This window comes from Sceloporus occidentalis, unplaced genomic scaffold (genome assembly GCF_023333645.1).
Source record: "Sceloporus occidentalis isolate IW3139 unplaced genomic scaffold, rSceOcc1.0.p SCAF_7, whole genome shotgun sequence".
Taxonomy (NCBI): Eukaryota; Metazoa; Chordata; class Lepidosauria; order Squamata; family Phrynosomatidae; genus Sceloporus; species Sceloporus occidentalis.
In genome coordinates, this window is record NW_028316987.1 from 20,038,497 (window position 1) to 20,053,552 (window position 15,056).

Sequence of the window (15,056 nt, forward strand, 5' to 3'; positions counted from 1 at the left end):
AAATCAAATAATACATATACAGTTATTTTAATTAGAAGAGAGCATTTTTCTTTATTTCTTAGGGAATTGCAGAATAGAGATAGTTACTCAAGCTGATTGACATTTCAGGACTGTCATTTTTAGTTCTGATCAAAACTGGAATTTGTAACATGTGCAAATTTATCATTTGTCTTTAGCTTCGGAACTGAAGCTCTGGCCATGTACAAGTAAAGCTATTATGCCGTACTGTCTTCGGTTACTATTAGCATGTTTTAAGGTAAGATACCATTCTGCCCATAGTGGAAAAAATGTCCTATTGCCCCTTTTGTATTAATAGTTGTGATTTTGGGAGAATTTTCCCTTCATCATTGTCTGCATTTTGGACTCAGTATCTTTGTTTTGATTTTAGCAATATACATTAGTGGAATGGTTCAGTGTTATCACTTGGCCCTCTGCCAGCAGCCCATTTGACAAGTCAGGTAGAAAAATGATGCCAAATAGACCAAGAGCCAGTGCATTTTAAAAAAAGAACAGATTTTTGGCTGGCATAGTTTTTCCTAAAAGGGTAAAGAAAGGGAGAAAATTCCTTTCTGTTGGCTCATAGTGTCTGATCAAAGCTGTATTTATATGTATCTGGAAAAAACTTAATTCATTTCATCTTTGATACCTTGGATCGATTTTCCATTGATTGAGGATCATTATGAAGGAATTTCTTCTTGGCAATCTGTGTCTGTGGAGGAGAATAAAGCAAAAACTGTGTTTACTTATTTACTTTCATTTACTAATTATCTGTTTAATGTATTAGTGAAAATATAAGGGAGATGTGTTTAGCTGTGCCCCAGGCCACATGGCTTTTCCTTGCCCTTCTTGCATTGAGAAGAAATTTTTACTGTTGGGACACTGTAGTCCTTTTGCACTTACATTGATGCATCATATTAGTAATGATAGGGCTAAAACAGAGGTGAGAAACTTTAAGCTTTCCAGATATTTTGGTCTACATAGTGGTTTCACTAGGGGATGCGGCCCTCACTAGGGGTGCAGCCCAGAAGGACCCCCATGTATTGGGTGACACCAGAAGTGGGAATGCCACTGGGACTACAGCTCCTATATTTACTTGCTACGGATCGTGGTATTTGGAGTTTTGAGAATTCAGGTCCAAAACATTGGCTCCTCTATCCCTGAGCTTAAAGACTGCTTCTTTTAAAGTGTCCCTCCTCCTGTTCATCTTTCACTTATGCCGTGTGCAGTGGGGAGAGGGAGAAAAACTTTTTGAACTATGGTTTGGGATGTTGGAGTCCTACTCCCAGCATTCCTCACAGTTGGGTATGCTGGCTAGGGCATATTGTGCCCCTATCTTACATTATGTGTTACCCAATTCAGCCTTATCCCAAATTCAACATGAGAATTGTTTGAAATTTTGTATATTTTTATTCCAGTGTAGGTTCCATCCTAACAGCAGTTCACATTTATATGCCGCTTTGACCAGCATTTTGAGTATAAGTGGAAACAGTGTCGTCTGTAGCCTGATGCATACTTGAAGAGTATGTGGTGTGTAAAATATGAAACAGTTCTCTTTCTGCTATGTTTTGACTTTGAATATATTGAGTAAAGGTGTTGTTAAGTTTCTTGAGTGCATTTTCCCTAACAGCCGAGAGCTTTCACAGACAACAGAGATGATATGGCACTAGGACACGTGATTGTGTTGCTCCAGCAGGAATGGCCAAGGGGTGAACATCTGTTCTTGAAAGCAATCAACAAAATCTGCCAGCAAGGAAACTTCCAATATGAAAATTTTTTCAACTATGTGACAAGTATCCTTTCGCCAAAACGTTAGAGAGTGAAAATAGATGGTAGTAGGTCATCTATGGGAAATAAAGGCTAGTTAAATAAACTTGGGAATAACAGTTGGGAAAAAAAAGGAGAGAGATGTGGAGACAATGGAGTTTTGAGAGAGGGAGAAGCAAGAAACAGAGTTCAGGAAGCTCCTTAAATTCTGGAACATGCTGAAGTGGCAATAGTCTCTGCATCTTTTATTATCAGAATCATACTATGTTACAAGAGCCATCTAATCCAGCCCCCTCCACTAAATGGATCCCTGGGGGCTGAATATCTGGATTAGGTGCGATTTGGATTTGATTTGGCATTTGGCAAGGTGCATATTCAATTGCCAAATGAAACAAAGTAAAACTAAAAAGTTTTGATCCGTGTAAAGGAATCTTTATATCACTTTAAAAACACCTCTTTAATCAATTAAAACATTTAGTTAGTTATTTTTGTATGTTATCTGTCAAGATACTTTGGCAGCACAAGCATATGAATATTTACTGATGGGAAAGGCCTGTTGAGCTCAGTAGGATTTATTCCCAGGTGCATAAGTTTATGCATATAACTGTAGTTTTAGAGGCTATGCAGACCAGCCATTAAGGCAGGCCTGGGGGCAGAGTTGGGGCGTAGTGTCCACACGACGCGTGCCTCAACTCTGCGCCCATGGCAGCATGATGCCGCACAGCACATCCCACGGCACGCGGCATCACGGTGCTCCTCTGGCGCTTTGTCCACATGACATAGTGCCAAAGGAGCGCCGTAAAGTTGCGGCATCGGCAGCTGTGGTGCTCTTTCCAGGAGACAAAAAGAGTTGCTTTTTGCAGCTCCTTTTTGCACCCTGGAAAGTCCAGATTGGAGCCGCAGCATGCAGTTGCTGCATCCTCAATCTGGCAAAGATGGGGGCGACTGCAGGCCACCCCTTCAGGGGTGCCCTTAGTGTATCAGTAATTAGGTTCCTGTTGTAGATCTACATGTCCTAACCAACTCTTTGGATCCCGTATTGGGAGTAACAAGTAAAGAAAAGGTTGTCAAAATTGTTTGTGAATGAAACATGCTCTGCAGTTCCTGCAGAATTATTAAAGAGGAACAGGAATTTGAAGGCAAATAGTATAGTGGATCATTTTCACTTCCCTGTTTTACTGTTCTGTGTTACCAAGTCTGCTTCAATTTGGGACCTGAACAATTTCATCAGATATTGATATGCTGGAAGAGTTTGCTTATTTAAGAACACAAGAAGGTGGAAAAATTCATCTGGAGCTGCTGCCAAATCAGGGGATGTTGATAAAGTAAGTTTTTTTTAAATTTTAGAGTTAAGGAGATTACTGATATAATTTATATGATGTGTGTAATGCTTAAGCACTGTACTAGGAAGCATGTATTTTAGTGGTCAGTTGGCATCTGGGTAGATTTTAGACTTTTTTGTGAGCAGCAGTAAATGCATGCAAGACTTTGTGGAAATGAGTTGTGTGTGGTTTTTTTTTAACTTAACCTAGGTATCCAAATCAGATATAGATGAGTAATCCCCACCTCCAGGACAGTGAAGCAGCAGATATTAATCTCCTGAGCTGTAAAAGTGCATGGTCTGGGGCAGGGGTGGGGCAGGGAGAATGTACCAGAACTATATTGGTTTTTGGTGTTGGGAGACTTTATTTCATTTCTATGTGGATTTCTATCATTCCTCCGTTTAATGTGAAAAGAGTAATTACACAGTGGCTAGTCTGGAAAGGTAGAAGTGATGCTAGCAGCTATCGATCCAGGAATATCAACTGAAAGCTCTGCTCTGATAGAACCTATAGTGAGGTTGACAACAAGTGGCAGCTCCACTCATTTTCAGTAATTTGTGCCCAAACAGATCACAGACACGTATGCTTGCCTATTCTACATTTTTTATGGGGTAAAGGCACTGAGGAAGCGACCTGTGAGGATGATTGAGAGATTTTCCCAGACTGAGTAGCTCTTGGTTATGTGTTTTGTGATGATTAGCCCTTTGAGATGTATTTTGGCAGTTTGGATAGTGCAACCAAACATATTTTCTTGTCCAAAATCGTTTCCCTTTATTTTCTGCTCATGTTCTATTCAGCCTCAGCTGCAGCTTTCCTTTCTTTCACATGACTTTGTATTTGAATGGACACCAGCTGGTGTTTTTCAGCACCAAACATGTGGTCAAGAGAGTTAAAGGAAATGCCTATGGGTAGAAATACTCAGTAAATGGCTCTACATTTGGCAGGTGAGGGGTAGGGTAAACAAATTGTGCTCTGGAGAAGATTCAAGGACCATTCCAAGAGAGATTGAGGGTGGTTGGAGTTTGGGCCATCAGTGAATGCCCCATTCTGCGACTAGAATTTCAAGTCAGGGTCAAAATAGTTGCCTTTGGGAAAGGGTAATGCTTTGATAGCATGGCTTGGGTGGTAGTAAAATTTCATGAAGCTTCAGTCTTTACAGAATTTCAACCTTGCTCCATATTTATATTGAGAAAAAGTGCAATCCAGAAAAAAATAGCCAGGATGGGATGGAGGCAGGAAGAAAAAATGGGGAGAGTAGCTGGAAGAAGATAGTAATAGTAGTTCATGATAGTTATAAGGGCTGCAGAACTACTTTAAAAGAAGTTGTTTTCAGAATGCAGAATTTTGGGACTGTATCGTACATGGACAACAGAAATGCAGAAAGATGCAGTCCTTGATATTACTTCCTGATGTCAATATTAGCACTGTAGCTTTCCAAATGGGAGAGAGTCACCAGTGTGCTCACTAGACTAATATATTCAACCAAATCTATCTAAATATACATTCTTGTGGGAAGAAGACTGGCAACAGTATACTGTCTGTTCCATTCCCAAGGAGATTTTAAAAACTCAGAAAATTGCCAGAACATGTTGTTATCATCTCTTAGGAAAGGGACCAGTCATGCAAAATCTTTTGTATGCAGTGGAACAGAAAATCCAGTACTGCAGCTTGCTCATTCTCTATCATGCAGAAGAGCAGGCATAAAAGGTCAATTCTTTTAACTGAAGAAAGGGCAGCACATTTGATGTCTCATCTAGACTCTGTCACTTTCTTGAGAGCACGAATCCTTTGCCTTGCTCTTCAAGCCATTTCACAATCTTTAGAATCAGTCAGGGCTATTTTCTCCATCCCACCACTCCACCTTGAAACATTTTGCTTTATCAGTCTTCTTCTTCCCATCCACACCACAAAAGTTCACATCTGTCTCTTCCTTAAGGCCCCCCTTCCTATTTTCAAGCTCTTCAGAACCATTCAGGGATCTTACCTTGAAGGTAGTTTTCTTTGCAGCTTTCACGTGGGTTAGAAGGGATAAGAGAGTGTAGCACTCACCTGTTGGGAAGGATCTTTCTGGCTTCCGATGACAAGGTATGGTAATCTTTTCTATCCACCTCTTCTTTATTCCTAAAGTGAATTATCTTTTTTGTAGCACTTAATTTTGCCAAATATACAGGTGAACATGTGTTAGGAGCTGCAGGTCTATTATTATTATTATTATTATGCTTTATTTATATAGCACTGTAGATTTACACAGCGCTGTACATACAAACAATAAAATAGATAAAATAAACCTGTTCATGACATACAATCAAAGAAATAATAGCATAATAAATAATACATAACAATACAGGAAAGGGTACAATAAAGTAAAACAGGCAACAAATTAAACAAATAACAAATACCCGTATATACTCGACTATAAGTCGACCTCACATATAAGTCGACGGCAAGTTTTGGGACTAAAATTATGGATTTTGCTACAACCCGTAGATAAGTCGGCGGTAAAATTTAGGGGCATATAGCAAAGTTCCAAAGGATGAAGCAAAGCAAAACAACGTCAAAGAACTTATAAAATTCCATCAGACATAAGTCTTTGTGCTTAATCTTAAAATGGATGGATGAGAAAGCAGAGGGGGGTCAGTGCTTCCCATACTCTACTCTTACTTTTCACCAGGAGATGGTTCCTTCTTTTAAATAAGAGTTAAGATACAGTACTTACATTGACCCATGGATATGTCGACTCAGGTTTTTTGGGTCAATTTTTTGACCTAAATTTCTAGACTTATACATGAGTATATACTGTAATAGTCACGTGATGCCTGGGGATGCTTCTCTGAACAGGATGGTCTTGAAACTGGTTAAATAATAATAATAATAATAATAATAATAATAATAATAATAAATGTTATTTATATCCCGCCTTTCCAATATTTTGATCAAGGCGGCTTACAATACAGATAAAAGCATATCGATAAAAAGTTAAAAACAACATTAAAAAAGAACAACAATCAAGTAGAAGTACAAGGGCAGGTCAGGTACACAATCCAGGGTCGTTGATAGAGGGGCAAAGAATAAAATGATTATGGTGGAAAGGCTTGCAGAAATAAATATGTTTTCAAGTTCGTTTTGAAAAAGAACTAAGGACGCGGTGGAACGGAGCTCGACAGGGAGATTGTTCCAAAGTTTGGGGGCAGCGATAGAAAAAGCCCTCTGTGAGGTCCTCACATGGCGTGTCTTAGGGACCTCCAACAGTTTCATCCCTGTTGTTCTGAGTGTGCGGGGCGGATTGTATGGGGAGAGGCGGTCCTCCAAGTACCCTGGGCCCAAGCCATTTAGGGCTTTATAGGTCAAAACCAACACCTTGTATTGAGCCCGGAAGCGAATAGGCAGCCAATGAAGATCTTTCAAAATAGGTGTTATATGGTCAGGCCTGGAGCTACCAGTGACCAATCTTGCTGCCATATTCTGCACCAACTGTAGCTTCCGGGTTTGGTACAAGGGTTTCCCCATGTAGAGCGCGTTGCAGAAATCCAGTCGAGAGGTTAGAGAAGAGATGAGCCGTGTTCGTGGGGGAAGGAGATTCCAGGAGTGAGCGGCAGCAAGTGAAAAGGGATGAATTCAGGACGGGGCAGTGAAAATCCTAGGCTGAGACAGCAGAACTTGACTACTAAAACGGAGGGCACGAGTGGGAAGGTGAGGAGACAGAAGGTTAGATAAATAAGGAGGGGCCAGCCCATGCTGGGCTTTAAAAGTCAACAGCAGAAGCCTATACTGAATACGGAAGGGGAAAGGGAGCCAGTGAAGGGATGATAATAGAGTAGGAACATAGTCAAAGCAGCGAGCAGATGTAATAATGCATGCAGCTGATGCTGGACAGAAATTAAAGGACGGAGGTGAGAGAGAGGAAACCCTGCCAGAACGAGGTTACAGTAATCTAGTCACGAGATGACCAGAGTGTGGACCAGAGTCTTGGCAGTAGAGGCCAAAAGAAATGGATGGATTTTAGCAATATTGTAGAGAAAGATTCTACAGGCCTTGGATGTGACCTGGATCAGGGGGATACATGACAGAGAAGAATAAAAAATGAAGCCAAGACTGCCGGCTTGTGATATTCTGAGTTTTGTGAAATATAAATTTAAAAGGTTTAAAACTATCCAATTAGTGATCGGTAGATGAATAATTTAATGCATCAGTGTAGTTTTATCAGTCAGAGTTTGTCTCCATCAGTGTGTATTACACTTCATTCAGCCTGAACCCAGCTAAGGCTTCCATTTTAAGTACCAATTCCCTCTAGGAGGTAACTATGAGACAGCAATATGGGCTTCCACTATAGTTTATTTTATTTGAATGTTTGTTCTGCCATTCTACCAAAAGGCAGCTAACAGTAAAATCCAGATAAAAGCAGAAATACAGTGATAAAAGGGTCCTCAAGCAGGTTCTCTGACCACAAACCCACCCACCCACCTCCAGAAATCAGTGGAGTGTTGCTGTTCTGCCCTGGGTTTTCCCCATTTCCTCCTACAGTAAATTGGGCTTACTGTGGATTTTTTTCTGTGCAGGTCAGCCAACCGTGTGTGTGCGAAGGGTTGTTTTTCTTTTTGTCCTTTTAATAAATAGTAGCAAGGAAGTATTTGTTATTTTGGGTGATTTCATACATAGGGGTTGCCTCTTACCTATCTGCATTTTTCTCTGTTTAGCCCTGGAAGAACCTGTTTAACCTCTTGGCTCTTTTTTTTAGTTCAAAGTCTTTTAGTTTATTTTAGTTGCTTGGATCAGTGTAGGTGGTTTGTTTTCATTCATTTTGGCTGCAGCTGTGTCCTGGATGGTGCTCCCTAGAGCACCAAATTCTCCTAGTATTTTCTTTCCGTTACAGAAGTGGTTAACCCTGTATACTGACGAAAAGACACCTTGAAATAAATGCAAGTCTATTTTCCTGATAGCCAGCAAGGGTATTCTGGGTGGCTCCTTTAGCCTGATAACATTTGAGAAGATTGCAGAAGAAATGCTTTTGTGATGGTTCCTGGTGTCATGACGCTTTGCTTTCATGGTATTTGTAAGGAATTGCTGGCGATTGCCTACATGTCTTTGATCATGTAGACTGTCAATATCCTGTCAACTAAGGCTGCTGTCACACTGCAGAATTAATGCAGTTGGACACCATTTTAACTGCCATGGCTCCATCGTATGGAATCCTGGCATTTGTAGTTTGTTGTGGTGCCAGAGCTCTCTGAGAAGGTTAAGTCTCTCACAAAATTACAAATCCCAGGATTCCATAGCATTGAACCACAGCAGTTAAACTGCCTTAATTCTTCAGTGCAGATGCAGCCTAAAAGTACCTTACCTATTTACCCCCGTTTGAGCTTTCAAACAATTCTTTTTCAATTATCTTAAAGGTTTCTGTGGGACTGCATCTTCCCTTACTACGTTTTCATGCTAAGGTGCATGAAATATATCAGTCTGCTGCCGGTTTGGCTGCATTTTCCCCTTCGAAGCAAATCTGAAGCATTTCCTAGAAATGTTTTCTGCGTTGTTTGTGGATCCTTGAGATTTATTGCCACTTGTAAAACTTTATAGCTTAAATGATAACTGTAATTAAATTGTGGAAAAGGATTAAAGATAAAGCCAGTTAAAATACTGCACATAGGACACCCTTTTGCGCTAACATATGTGGCAAATATTAGAAACCTACAAGCACCATTATGTGTGTATGAGCTTTCAAACCGATCAATTTATGGCAATCCCATGTATTTCACAGAGTTTTCTTTGGCAAAACTAGCGGAGTATTCCTTGCCTATCAAGTGCCATTATCTTTCAGATAACACTGAAAGAGCGTCTTAAATATCTGAACACTTACAGGTTGGGGTGCGGCTTTATGGGGGGGAAAGATTGCTACTATGCTACTATCTGTACCTAGTCCTAGGGCCTTTTCACACTCTTAATTATAGCCCTATGACTCCACTTTAATTGCAACAACAACACCTTTTGGAGTCCTATACTTCGTAGTCTGGTGAGGCACTAGATCTCTCTGGCTGAGAATTGTAAGAAACTCTCCTGTAAACTGCCAATCCCACAATTCCATAGGATGGAAAAACAGCAGTTAAACTGGAATATTATAGTGTGAAAGGCCTCCTAAACGAAACGCTAAAGTGGGCCTGCATGTAATAAAGACTTGATGCATTCTCTCTCCTCCCAAAGTATTCTTAACCATTTCCCTGGCAGTTTTTCTCTTGAAACTTGCTTCTGCAAAATCACTGAAACCCAGGGGCAGTGAGTATTCTGAATGGTCTTGTTCAGGGGAGTTTGAATGGAAATGATCTTATGGAGTCCTGGTGTATAATCCTTTGGAGTCCTGGTGCGTACTCACAGTACGCAACCCTGCTCTTTTTCAAGGTCTGCCAGTTGCCCCTTACCAAGGTTAGCTTGCAAAGAAAGGAATACTGGGGCTATCGTGTTACTCATTTCTTACAAATCTAAGGGGAGCCTGCTCTGACAGGGCTGCCTGTTTTATGTGGCTTGAAAAGCAGGGAGAGGTTTCTGTGTGCATGAACAGTCTCTTGGCAGCCTCTTCAACAGGGTAAACACTTGCTGGAACGCCTGATTAGAATGTGGTTATGGGTGCTGAGGAATATAATCCAGGAATCAGTTATCTCCATCTTGTATTTTTTTATTATAAATGCACCATATTATGTAGTCAGGGTGTTTAACCTCCATAGCTTTTCAAATTCTCTTTATTGTGGGTTGTCAAGTGACTCGATGAAACTCTTTTATCTCCCTTAATGAAAGAACTGTTGTATGCCTACACAAGGGTTTGTAGCCTCTCCTTTTTCTCCTCTCTCTATCTCTTTCTGGGGCATTGATTTTGGTAGCACAGGGGAAGTTGGTGTGGGTGTTTGAATGCTGCTGTTTGCTGTTTTTTGAAGGACTTCTAGCCCTCCGCTGGGGTTACTGCAGCAGGAATTCATACCTGTACTACAGCCCAGCATACAGACTGCTGACAGGTACCAAGCAGGGGAGCATCCCTGCTCATAGTGTGCTGTCTTTTTGTCAATATGTTTTACTGCCCATGGTTATCAGCCCTTTGTTAATTCAGTAGTTTTCTTCATGCTTTTGTTCCTCATTTGTGCCTGCATCACTTGGCAAGCCATGTTTTACTATTGTTAACATTTCTGTTATTTCTCCATAAGTTACTGGCACATTTATGTACTTCAGTTTTTAAATGGATTGCTAAAAACAAACAGTGATTATGTTCTGGCTAGGTTTTTGGCGAAATGTCTCGTCTGTAATTTTATTAATATAGTGGGCTCTCCACAATCGCTGGGTTTAAGGGCACAGGACCCCCATGAAACTGAAAAAATGCAACTAAAAAAGCCCACATAGGTTGTCCAGAGCAACTCTATGGCCAACATTTAGCAGAAGTTGACCATAGAATTGCATTGGAAGACCTAGAAATGCCTAGATAATTGTTTTCTCTAGGAATATTTATGTCCTCCAGGGTGACTCTATGGTCAACATCCGGTAGGGTCATGCTGGAGGAGTTAGAGATTCCTAGAGAGAACATATTAATCAAATTAGCAAATAATCAAATCTGCAAATGTTGAAGACACAAATGTGGAGGGCCAGCTGTACTCAAATTTAAGTAAAGATGGGCATTGATTTGTTAAATAAGTTAAAGTTCTTGTTCTTTTCCCTCTGAGATATTTGCTTGCTCTTGTTTTCTTTGCCTCTAAGACTTGAATTTATTCGACCTTCTGCAGTTGAAAGTCTTGTCCTATGCATAACTATGTTTTTTAATCTTTTAGTAGGAGACACATATACTGGCTATTTTCTATTTTGCAGTTGGGCAAGGATGGAAAGTAGTCCCTTGACTCTCAAAAGGCTGCTTAGGCAAGGTGGAGGCATTGAAAAAGGCAGGGCATAGCAGTACTAAATATTCTGCCCAGTGAACATTTTGTTAGTTGTACGACTAAGAACTAAGATGAATTTAGGACGTCTTTAATAGATGTGGATACATTTACGGAGTTATATCATCACTTATTTTTAACTTTTTAAATAGTTATATCCAATTGCTTTTTGGTAATGGATTTGTTTTGGATCAAGATGGCCACAGTAACATATAAATATAAGCCAATGGTCTCTTTAAAAGTTGTTCAGGGAGTTTGCAGTTCCAGTCTCCCTCTTGCCTGCCTTTTCTGTCTTCCTGGAACCTTCTTCACCAAGTAGTCCTGTTCGGCAACCTAAGTCGACAGAAGATGTACTATAGCAGTTCTTGGTGGATGTGCAGCAATTGTTGGCTTCGACAGTTCTTCTTTTAAAGCAAGATTCAGGTCCTAAATTTACTGAGGGATAGCTTTTTATTGGCTATTGTGGCCTTTTATATTAAAAGGCAAGCTTCCCATCTTAATGTGTTTGAAAATCAGTGGGTTATGCTCCGATATCAAAATTTAATTGCAGGAGAATCATATCTAGAATTATGATTATAAAATGGAAGAAGATGCTGTTACACCTGTAGCTTTCGGAGCTGCAGTGGTACTTGTAGATTAGCATTATGAACAATGATGGGATCACATTTTCGGTGCCTTTATTGAGCCTCAGGACCATTGAACACCTCAAAGAAGGAATTAATACAGTCTTTGGACAGGGTTGGAGTTCTTAATGACAACTCCAGTAGCTTACTGCACTGTTATATATCCTAATGTGCTTTTACTCTAACTTCACGAACAATTTATAGTAGAAAAGGAGTTCAACAGACTGGATTGTTTTCCTCTCATTGGTTAACATGGATATTTACCTGTTGTGTGTTATCAAATTTAAACCCAACTATTATTTATAGCAGTGGTTCTTTTGTTAAATGTAGCAGAGAGACTTAAGAGATCTTTGAATTTAATTAGATTATATTTTAATTGTTCTGATATCTTTAGGGGTTATGTTACAGGGTTTAACAGCCTTATTAAATAACCTTTCAAAGAAGGTGAGCTTAACGTGGGAAGTTAGTTTTTGCAAAACAAATTAGACAGAATTACTTAAACAGAAATAATATACCCATGTTTTTTAATTATTTTTATTACAATTTCAGGCATCACACAGTTACCAGAGGAATAACAAAAGGTGTGAAGGAGGATTTCCGCTTGGCAATGGAGCGGCAAGTGTCATGCTGTGCAGAAAACCTGATGACGGTGCTGCACAGATTCTGCATCAATGAGAAGATATTGCTCCTTCAGACACTGACTTGAGTATCATGGACCTTATACTGGAAAAGCTTACTTAGAAGAGGGAAGCAGAAAGAAAAGCTCAACTGCTATTCTTTTCCTGTTGCTTTAGAGATGTCTTGAGATCCTTGGTTCAGCCTGCTAAAAAATTACTGGCTGTGTAAAGTTAATGTCAGAAAGTGTGGTGTGAATCACCCATCAACATCTCATTGCATCTTTTGGTAAATCTTTCAGTTGAGCACTGTAAATAAAATAACTTTTACATGTATAAAAATCATGTTTTATTAAAAGGCATTTGGCTGCAGCCTCAAACCCAGCACTGGGTATAACAGCTGTGTGTGTAGTGTGTGGCCACAGCCCTCTTGTGGCCTGAACTTCAAGGAGTCATGCATAAATGGCAGTCTGCAACAGAATTGACCACAGTGGAGTTACTGGCAAGCTTTCTGAGATAATTGTGATGTAGGAAAGTAGTAAACAAATAGGCTGGAGGTGGATGCAGGAAGTTGGAGTGCCAAGGCCACAGAACACAAAGCATAGCTATGCTGGTGCTAGAGGAGAATAGCTGAGGGGCAATAGAAATTATCATGGACACCTCATTCAAGTTTTGGCTAGTTTTGACAGTCACAAACATCCCTGCATGGCATGAGAATAGAGAATCATACTGCAGATACATTGTCACTTATACATGAGATAAGTGCATAACTGATCACTAAATGAGATTACTATGAGCCTGTGAAAGACATTTAAACTGTCCAGATGTTAGGAGGTATATGCAGAATTTTTATTTAGAAATGGAACAATGCATGTAGATAAAATTTAAACAAAGACTAGTTGTAGCTAATTGGCAAATCAGATGACTTTAAATATACATGTCTCTGAGATGACCTGGAATGTAAACCAAGCACATGATCCCTTTAAAAAAAAAAGTAACAGTATGGTGGGAATACTTCAGTGCCCCAAGTTTCTTTGACCTGTTGCTCATTGAGTTAGATTTTCCAGAATATTCTCTTCCGGTAGAGTATGTAGGATATGAAAACCCATAGAGAAGTGGCAATTAAGTTCTGAGCCAAGTGTTCACTATGAGATTGTGCATCTTGCATCTTCCATTTAAAAGGAAAGTAGTTTGCAAATATTTCATGGCCAACATAGATGAGAATGGAGTTCATACCTTTTAAAAGACCAAAACAAGAGATTAGAAAGACAGAAATTGCAGATGTGCTGTAATACAGGCTCTAGTAGGCTGCAGAGTATGATTAACAACACTGCATGGCAGAGCAAAAGTGGTGTGCTTTTACTGTTAAACTCAGGAAGAATTAATGAGGAGGATAGGGTAACAGTAATTGTCTGAACATAGGCCAAGATCTTGGTTTGGGAGATGTAATGATCTGCACAGAAGGAGCTATGACATACTCCCCCACTTCAGGCTGCTGCAGGCCCCCACACTGGCACTTACTGGTTGTAAATGGGTGTGTGGAACAACTTTTTTTCCCTTAAAGTTGGAATCCACAAAGACAGGCATTCTCCATGGCCTCCCATGGGTCCTTCAAAGGTTGCGGAGAATTATGTTTCCAATGATAGGAACATAATTGGATTCTGCTTAACCCCTTTCTGCAAGCAAAATTGTGTTGTGGGAGCTTTGGCAGCTTAAAAGGTGGATCTGGGGGAATTATTATTCCATGGTCAGTAAAGATTTCTAACTCCCATAATGAACAAAAAAGTGAATTATGAACATGTACATTGTGACTAAAATGCTATCCATACTTATGGAGGAAAAGGAGATACCTGATGCAAATGGATTGATTCTGCAGGCTTGAGAAAGTGAAGAAATATATGGGACTGGTCTTAAAAAGAAAGCACTGTGTGAAAGATGTATTAAAATGGGTCAAGTCATTTCATAGGCCAGGCCTCCTGAATGAATAAACATGCAAAACCATGTCCTCGGTCTGATTGGAGCTGTGCATCTTCATTTAGGGACACATCTGCATAGATTTCCTTCTCTTGTGCCAGTGCTTTGGTGCCAAGCCACTGAAAAAGTCTATCTTGTGCATGGAAGAGCCTCTGGTTCTTAGGTTTTCACAGGAGGGAACATGGTTCAGTTGACTTACCTTCACTACACATCTACCAGTTGAATCCCACAATCTAACTGAATGAAATGGATTCCCTTCTGGGTTTCAAGCTCCTATCCATTGATCCTGTAGAAGAACAGCATCACCACCACTGCCCTTCAGAGAAGAGCGATACCCTTCTGCCAGCTCACATCTCTGCCTACCGCCTTGCTGCTGCCAGGGACTGTCTGTCTTTTGCCCTTACACTACTCCCTGCTTGCAAGACAATCGCTGCCTGCAGAAGCAGATCTCAGATACTTTGCAAGTTGCTTGGCTAATCAAACCAACACGTATCCCCTTCCTGGATACTGCTTGCCTGGGCCAGCGGGCTCATCACCAAAGGGACAACAGCAAAGGGGGTTACACTTTGGGGGATGGAGTGAGGGTGAGGGCCAGTTACTGTGCTTGGGAATGGTAAAGATAATTCTTTTTTATACTTGTCTTATGTCTTTTAAAGCCCTGCCAGCAAAAGGAAGCAAGGTGGGATTTGGAGAGCACGAGAAGGAAAGCAAACCAGGGACCAGCCATTCCAACAAAATGGGTAAAGGGAGATATATTATGGGAAGATAGTATTATCACCATGGGAGAGGGGAGAGCTACAGGGTGTTGGCTGCCCTCAAACTGTCCTACACTTCAAATAATCTGGATACTCTTGGCAGCAG

At 40.4% G+C, this 15,056-nt stretch overlaps 2 protein-coding genes across 7 annotated transcripts in view; one reads left to right on the forward strand and one right to left on the reverse strand.

Moving 5' to 3' along the window:
• Positions 1–12,658, forward strand: part of INTS10 (integrator complex subunit 10) — a 35,173-nt gene extending 22,515 nt beyond the window's left edge. For 2 of the 4 annotated variants that reach the window (XM_089532295.1, XM_089532298.1), the window contains 5 exons: positions 177–256; positions 1,628–1,790; positions 2,996–3,089; positions 10,004–10,081; positions 12,157–12,658. In XM_089532295.1, the coding sequence (XP_089388421.1) occupies positions 177–256; positions 1,628–1,790; positions 2,996–3,089; positions 10,004–10,081; positions 12,157–12,313 (572 nt within the window). In that variant the 3' untranslated portion in view covers positions 12,314–12,658. The remainder of the gene's footprint in view (positions 1–176; positions 257–1,627; positions 1,791–2,995; positions 3,090–10,003; positions 10,082–12,156) is intronic. The other 2 variants (XM_089532297.1, XM_089532296.1) reach the window with 2 other exon arrangements.
• Positions 12,659–13,055: 397 nt separating this feature from the next.
• Positions 13,056–15,056, reverse strand: part of LOC149309372 (heparan-alpha-glucosaminide N-acetyltransferase-like) — a 31,248-nt gene continuing 29,247 nt past the window's right edge. For all 3 annotated transcript variants that reach the window (XM_089532299.1, XM_089532300.1, XM_089532301.1), the window contains one exon: positions 13,056–13,457. In XM_089532299.1, the coding sequence (XP_089388425.1) occupies positions 13,276–13,457 (182 nt within the window). In that variant the 3' untranslated portion in view covers positions 13,056–13,275. The remainder of the gene's footprint in view (positions 13,458–15,056) is intronic.